The 8,147-nt window shown below is 38.8% G+C and overlaps 1 protein-coding gene across 1 annotated transcript; it reads right to left on the reverse strand.

Moving 5' to 3' along the window:
- Positions 1-4,161: 4,161 nt before the first annotated feature.
- On the reverse strand, positions 4,162-7,740 carry LOC103339564 (fasciclin-like arabinogalactan protein 17). The gene is made up of 2 exons (XM_089042309.1): positions 6,221-7,740; positions 4,162-4,606 (listed from the first exon to the last, which is right to left on the reverse strand). Exons 1-2 carry the CDS (start codon positions 7,587-7,589, stop codon positions 4,533-4,535), a joined length of 1,443 nt encoding a protein of 480 aa, XP_088898435.1. The 5' UTR covers positions 7,590-7,740; the 3' UTR covers positions 4,162-4,532.
- Positions 7,741-8,147: the final 407 nt, after the last annotated feature.

Consider the following 8,147-nt stretch of genomic DNA (forward strand, 5'->3'; position numbering starts at 1 on the left):
ACCAAAGAAAATCTTTGTGCTACAACAAGACTTTAGTAGGGGTTGCTCGGCCTAGGTCCATTTGTATTAGCCCCATGGGCTAGTTTTTAGTTTTCTTCTCTTTTTCAGTGTATGGGGTGCCCCTACTAACCCGATGGGGATAGATAGGGCATGATGAATGCAAACTCACGCGCTACATAATTGTGATTTCACTAGACCAATTTTATCCGCCTAGTTTAAACTCCGTCACAGGCAATCATTTTAGTAGTCTACAAGCTCACGTTACAAGATTCGGCATTCTAAAACAATTTTTCATATGAGAGTCTAACCACAACAAGAGGATGAAAACCTACGTCCAAAGCAAAGTAGAGTTGAAATCCATTGGGACTTAAAATCTTTGGGCCAATTACACATTGCGCCAGCGATTGTAGCTTGTCAATGATACTCTAGTTCATGTATTTTAAAATTTGAAGAAAACAATTATAAAGTTACGAATCGTTACACTATTGGCCCTCTCTATAAGAATAACCGTGAAGTCAAATGTTGCTTTTTTGAAATAGCACTTAGAAGGCCAAGTCTTAGCGAATATGGGAGCCATATAGATTTTAGGGTTATTAGTGAAATTAATATACCATATAGACAAGGAATAATAATTTCTCTTTTAAAGAATGAAGGATTGCCTCCGCTTGATCAATCTGGCATTCTTGCGACAGTGTGACCAACAGTATTTGACAAGTCTAATTGACCCAAAATGTTTAAAACTATCAAATCCCTTTAAAAAGGATCAACAAATTAAATGTACATCATATGATTTTGTCAGTAATAAAAACTCCAAATTGCCACATTTTACATTAGGGTTTTTTCCCACAACATGTTCCATGTAGTGGCCAATTAGAATCTTAATAATATTTTCTTCATGATCCTTGATACTTATATATGCTAAACCAGTGGTTAAGGAATAAGCCTTGCTTTGACCCCAAACAAAGCAGACCTGGATAAAAGAAGATTCCTCATTCCCACTGCTGGCACAGCTTGTCAAGTTTTGAGAAAAGATCTTGGGAATTTTAGTCTGACCAAAAAAAAGATTTGGGAATTTAAGTGCCAGTGAGAATGCATGGTGCCTGGTTTGTGAGAGAAATGTAAGTTTTGTCCAAAACCTGCCCCTGAAAACAAGGCTTGTAATTGAAACTTATCTCATATAGTGTACATGTTTTCTTCTTCTTTGACCATAGGCACGCACATTTGAGGTCAAACTAGTGAAGCACGTGCATTTTTGTGTAAAAAAAAATGAAGCTATGGTCGCATCTCACATGTTTAATAAAGTTCAGTTTTTCTTCATTGTAATGCTGAACTTTACATATCGTCCGATTTTTTGAAGTGGTAATTGGGTCTTCATAATTTCAAGCACAGACACTTGAATTTGATGCATCACCACGGCAAGCGTAAACATTATGAAGCTCATGAGAATAAAAATCGAATAAAGCTTAAGCTTCCAATAAGGTCTCAATCTGTAACATCAACCCTTCAACCCTTTATCCCTTCTGAAGTTTTAACACACACGTTGCACTAAAAGCTATGTTAGTCTGTTCTCTGTTGCATTATAACCACAACCAAAGCCTTTGGTTATGCGACATGTCAAAATAAGACGTTTCAACTTTTAAGCTTTCAGCCACGGTCATCTCCAGCTTTCACTGTTGCCAAAGGGTCCTACTAACCTAGCACATAGTTTTCTTTTAGCCTAGTCCATCTTCTCCTAGCTTTGACTGCTTTATTAATTTATTTAATAATTAAGTATGAGGAACTTTCTTCTTTATACTTCTATTTTCTTTTTTTCTTTTTTTTAATTTCGTTCTCATAATTTTGCTTAGTTTGATAATAAGACCGTCTATCTTCAAGATTCCTTTAAAAATCATTTATGAAAAAAATCAACCAAATTTGAAAATTGTTTAGTTATCTAACTCTTCAAACTTCAAATAGGTAAATGGACTATGTATTTTGGTAGATATTGAATCATAACATTGTTAATCAAATAGCTAAACGATGCTTTAGTTGATCTTTTACATATACATTTATAAATGATGATGTCGAAATGAACGATCTCAATTATCATACTGTATTACGCATAAAGAATAAAAAAGAATAATGTAGAGAGAGAGAGAAAGTATATAAAATATTCACTTTTACACATAATTTGTAAATGATGATATTGAAATGAACGATCTCAATTATCATACAACATTACGCATAAAGAATAAGAATAATAAGGCAGAAAGACGTAATTTGTAAATGATGATCTCGAAATGAACGATCTCAATTACCATACTGCGTTACGCATAAAGAATAAGAATAATAAGGCAGAGAGAGAAAAAGTACAGAAAATATTCTTCATCAAAATATATAGCGTGAAAAAAGAACAACAAATTCCATTTCAATGAAACTATGGTCTCTCAATTAATTCCCCAAAGAAAGAGAACAAAAATGGGACCTAGCTTTGAAAGGGTCCTACTAGCACATACTCTTAAAACAATATCAGTTGGTAGCTGTCACCTATCAATGATGCTTAAAAGGTTGAATTTATGGGTGCAAAGCCCATTTTTATTACACTGAAAATAACTAAACACTAGTAAAATTTTCATTTAGGTAGACTTTAAGCTTCCACCTTTTTAATTCTTTTTTTTTTTTTTGGGGGGGTGTCTTTCTTCATGGGCACGAGTTGAATGGTATATAAAACTTTGCTTTATTTTTTTAAAAACAAAAGGCAAAAATACATGTTCCACGTGGGTTCTAATCAGTGATCACTCCACTTGTAAAGGATCTTGCTACAGTCAAGGCTCTGTGTGGTAGGCTAACATTTATTCCTTTTTTATAATCATTTTTTTCATAATCAGGTTTTATGTCCCTTAAGCTTGATTAGAAGAAACAAAAAGAAGATTGTTATGATTATAATTAATATATGAGCATGCAGGAAGAAGGGTTTTCTTCTTATTTAATTAAACAACAACCAATAATTGACCACAATCTGTTGTTTTTCCTTTCTGATTTTATTACAGAGTGACAATGAATACCAACTAATCATACCATGAAAGACCACCAACCAACTTGGTGTGTCTATATTGAATCCTCCTGCAACTACCAAACTCAATCTCAACTATTTTATATTTCTGAATTAATGCCAAAGCAAGTTGAGGTCTACATTCACATAACAGAAGCTTTGTTTGTTTATTTATTTTTGCTTTCAAGAATTTGGGACAATTGCATGCATTCTTTTATGTATTTGTGAATGAGATGTATCGGAACCTAATTTTGAAGTGCATAATAATTTCTAGAAGAGAAAACATTTCGTTTGAGTAAAGTTCGACCTAATATTAACTAGTTCTTAGTTTAGTAGTATTTCTCTTTCATATTAGAAGAAGTCGTCGGTTCCAAAAAGTTCCAACCTCCAAACCCATGTCATTACAGTCAAAACTTAGAGTAAGATTGAGAAATTGTTGTATATGTAATAATTTTTGTAAATTCGATATCGTATTATCATGTCACAGTATATCAGATACACCTAATAATTATTCGTTCATGTAGCTCAAAAGCCACAACTTCAACCACAGTTTGAATGGTATGTATCTGTGGTAAGGGTTGAGTAAGAGTAGTTAGATTGGAAAAAATCATGACATGATTTTGGAAGAATGCCAAATCAGGAACCAGGATGAATCCATAGGGCAACCAATTTTATCCACAATCTGACAATCAGTTTTTTCTACTAATGCTCTAGGTTTGATCCTATGTCATTATCATATCTCAGTGATTAATCCATTTCAGCAACTCAATTATCTCTTGCTTGGTTACTTAATTGCACAATAATACTTTCATTATTATCATATCTTGTTCATTAATTGCTCTGAAAGTCCTTCATATCCCAAAAAGAAAGCAGAACAAACAACATAACATAACCTAAACAGCTAGGTTGTTGCTTTCCTTATAACACAAGTTCAAATTATTATAAATCAAATTCTTTTTGCATGCCTTTCATGCCTATTTTCTACTCAGCCTAGTTTTAGACCGATTCGCACGGCGACACGTGGCAATCCCAAAAGGGCACGAGAATTTTGCTTGGTCACACCGCAAGCAAAACATCATGCTGAAATTTGATTCACAAGCAATGTCACAGAAGAAAGGGCAACCAAAGCATTAAAAAAATAATAATTAAAAAAATGAATATGTAGTGCTAATTACAGTTTTGATAACAAATCAAGAGGGTGGAAGATCCTTTTTGTTGAATCAAAAGAAATCCTGCAAACCAATCGCTCCCTTTGTTTATACATTCATTCATTCATTATAATATAAATGCAGAGACTCGTGATCCTAACACTGCATATATATGATTTAAACAAAACTCTGTTTACCCAAAAACAAACGTGTTTGAAACAAATTACAATGAACGTAGAGAAGGGAACTGTATTTACCATTATCAATAACTGTTTACAGTGAAAATAATTTTTTTTTCCTCTTTTTTTTTCTTTTCTTTTTTTTGGGTTTCATTGGGGGAGAGGGCATTTTCTTCATTGACAAGTAGAGAAGTGAGAATCATGTCCAAAAGCTCCAAGCATTCTACAAGCCACTTCCATCAACTTTCCTGTTAAGCACAATTAGGTGAATGAGAAAAAGTAATTAGTCAACTGCAGAACAAGCCATCTGTCTATACATCACATGCACATAAAATAATATAAAAAAAGGAACAACTTGGGCAAGCATAAAATTTCAATAAAAAAATAATATAAAAAACAATTTTTTTAAATTTTTTTAAAGAAAAGAATAAGGAAGGTCAGCTAGTGAGGAGGCCAGCTGACTTTTAAATTAGGAGCATGGAATTAATTAGGGACAGGCTGTGTTCGGTGGCATCAAATTTTTGGTGGGTCATAACATATAGGTCACAGCTGGGCAAAGCCAGGCTTGATTGCTTGGCATCTGAGAGTGATGTCACATGGATTAAGACCCATTACATTTTTCATATGATTTGGAATCACACTACCTATGGTGTGCGAGGGGCACTGGGACCCTCTTTACTTTCTCCCGATAACAAATCCGTGACATCAATTTCTCTTTGCACCGACACTTTGCAGCCTAAAACTATTCCCAACCTTCCCCTTCCCTAAATACAACCCCAGGAAAATATTAATATGCTCTTATGCTGAACTTAGAACCTCATATGCACGGATAAATATTCTCGGTCATGACTCATTTTTAACTCTAACAAATACTGTATTTCTTGTTGTCTGTACGTATTTATATTATATACAGATGACTAATAACCGCTGATTGATGTAGGTCTCAACTGTTCAAAATTCTCAATGCTAGAAACTTAGGGTAGTTGTCTCTCTTTCTAGGATATGCCTATGCCTACAACTTAGTGCAACTCATATAAACCCCAATAAATCAATCAATGATCACATCATCATCCTAATCATTTGTGACAGTGGGCATAAATTTCCCAATTTTCTAATGCCCTAATCAATCCCAGCCCATTTGTGAACTTAACCCACTCCAAAACTCAACCCAATCCACCATGAACATCAATCCTAATCTAACCTAAAAATAAATGCAATTTCACCAGCCTAATTAATTAACCCATTTACCTGTCGGTCCAAATTTCATCCTCTCAGAACAGCATTCATGAGTTTCAGACATTACAAACCTAATTACTCAATCAATCAATATCAGCATAACAGATAACAAACACCAATTCAATCAATTACCCCAAAAAATAAACATCACAAAAAACTCTCCTGGATTATGGGAGGTCCACTAAAAGCTTCGAAATCCAGAATATCAACAATGGAGGATGGGAGTGTGATCTAACTTAGGGTTCTTAGCTGCTATATAGGGAGGGGAAAAGGGCAGAGGGTTAAGAAAATAACTGAAAAAGGGTAAATTTCCCCGAACACATGACCTCGAGTGCAGGATTAAGCCCCTTGCAATAAATGGAGGATTAAGCCCCTTGCAATAACTTGTACCATTTAGCATAACCTAATTGAACCATTTTTACAATGCCCAATTTGTAAACGGATACTCAAAATTCAACCCACTCCATTCTCCACCATGAACATCAATCAACAGTTAATCACTCAAAATTAGTCAGCTCATGAAATTTAAAAAAAAAAAATCAAATTCAAGCAATTAGTCAAAAACAAGAACAAAATAGTAATGCAGAGAAAGATAAATAAAATAAAATAAAAATAAATGAATATACCTCTCCTGTGCTTAGCAGCAACCTTAACAACAGGGGCCGTTTTCTTCTCGGCCTTGACCTCCTCCTCCTCAAACGGAAACAGAACCCCATCAATCCCCTGCACCGAAATCCTCCCGTCCGTATAAATATCGGGGTCAAACAAGTACGCCGAAACATCGCCCTGGCCGAATTTCACCGACCCATCGGCCTCCTGCGCCACCACCTTATGCGGCAGCCTCAGCGTATCGTACCGGACCTTCCCGAATCTTCTCACTGAGTTGTACATGCTCTCCTCCGTCTGATACTCGGGTATGATGTGGTAGTACACAATCTGCTCCGGCGCCCCCGGTTCGCTCAACTGGTCGGTCGTCAGCTTGGCCATGGCCTCGTCGTTCGGAGCAAGCACCGTCAACACGTAGCCCTCCGAAACTAATCGGCCCATCTCGGTCGCTAGAGAAGTCAAATTGACCAGAATATCGGCCATCTCGTTGTACCCGCCGTAGTGCAGCAGAGTGTGGATGAAGTCCTTCACCTGGCTCTCGCCGTCGAAGTGGTGGTGGGGACCTCCGGGACCCGGAGCCGGAGCTGGAGCTAGAGACGGGCCGGGAGCTAGAGCGTCGTAAACGGGTAGAACTGGCGGAGCCCCGGCTGGAACCGGAGCTGCTGGTTTTTTCAGACGGTGGGTTCTCGGGTCGACCTCGGGAGCTCCCTCCGGTAGAATGGCGGATATGGTGCGGAGATTCCGCCTCCGGTTGAAGTCGTCCTCGACGGAGCGCGGGATCAGGAGGCGCTCGATGCCGTGGATGACGCCATCGGGTCGGGTAACATCGTCGGGTCGGATGATCTGGGCGGAATTGACCGATTTGCGACTGTCGTTTTTGTGGGTGGCCAGGTGGAGGCGCTCGTGGCTGCTGCAGAGGGTCTGGTGGTGACGACCCGACCCGGGATGAGGCCACTGGGTGGAACCGATGCGGTTGGGGATAATGTGGAACATGAGGAGGGTTTGGAGGGACTTGAGGTTGCCGGGTTCGAGCAGGAAGCGCTTGAATTCGGGGTCCAGCTGGCGCTCGAGAGCCTCATTTTTCGGGGCGAAGATGGTGATGTTGTGGTTGCCCACGGCCTCCTCGAGGGTCTGGAGTAGGAGGGCCTTCTCGACGAGCTCAGCGAGCTCAGTGTAATGCGAGTCGAGGAGCGCGACGAGGACGGAATTGGAGTTGATCTGCGCTGTCGTTGTGGCTGCCGCCGCTTTCGTAGAGGACGATGATGTTGTTGGAGAGTGAGATTTGGGTTGTGGGTTGTTGGGCAATGCGGCGAGCGTGGAAGTAGAGAGAGAAGCAATGGCGAAGACGATTAGGAAGAAGATGGAGCGACCATAGATCTGAGAATCCATGGTGCTCAGTTCAGCTTTGGGCTGCGTTTTTACTTGTTTTCTGGCGAAGTGGGGTTTTGAGGTCGTGGAAGCAAATGAAGAGAGGAAGAAGGCGGAGACACAAGACGAAGAAGAAGAAGAGAGGGTTGGGAGAGAGTTGTGTGGGATTAAAGGCTTAGAAAAAGGTGAGCGAGAGATGTGTTAATTTTGCGACAGGCTGGAGGTGGGGACCACACGGCGACTTCCTCTCTCTCTCTCTCTCTACTCGCCACCTGCTTACAGAGAGAGTAGTGGGCTTAAGCTTAGGGTTAGGCTTGGCTTCGGATACTTCTTCTTCTTCTTCTTCTTCTGTGAAACTGAGCCTCAAGCTGAAGCCGCGCCATTTTTATTACGTTACAGAAAATGTTCTTTTATTCTTTTCCTTTTTTTGTTTTGTTTTTGTTGTCTTTTGATGCAATTAATGTTATTTATAGAAAATGTTGGGGAAGAAAAGATGTAGGGTAGTTGTCAAAATAGTGGAGCCATTTGGCGGGCTATTGTTTTTTTCTTTGGGATTTTAGTTTTCATTGTGTCGGTTGA

The sequence above is a fragment of the Prunus mume genome, linkage group LG8, assembly GCF_029339155.1.
Source record: "Prunus mume cultivar Tortuosa linkage group LG8, ASM2933915v1, whole genome shotgun sequence".
Classification (NCBI taxonomy): Eukaryota; Viridiplantae; Streptophyta; class Magnoliopsida; order Rosales; family Rosaceae; genus Prunus; species Prunus mume.

Coding starts and splice junctions, on each gene's coding strand:
- LOC103339564 (XM_089042309.1), bottom strand. CDS start 7,589: ATGGATTCTCAGATCTATGGTCGCTCCATCTTCTTCCTAATCGTCTTC. Junction 4,607..6,220: donor TGCTGCTAAGCACAGGAGAG/GTATATTCATTT, acceptor TGTGCTTAACAG/GAAAGTTGATGGAAGTGGCT.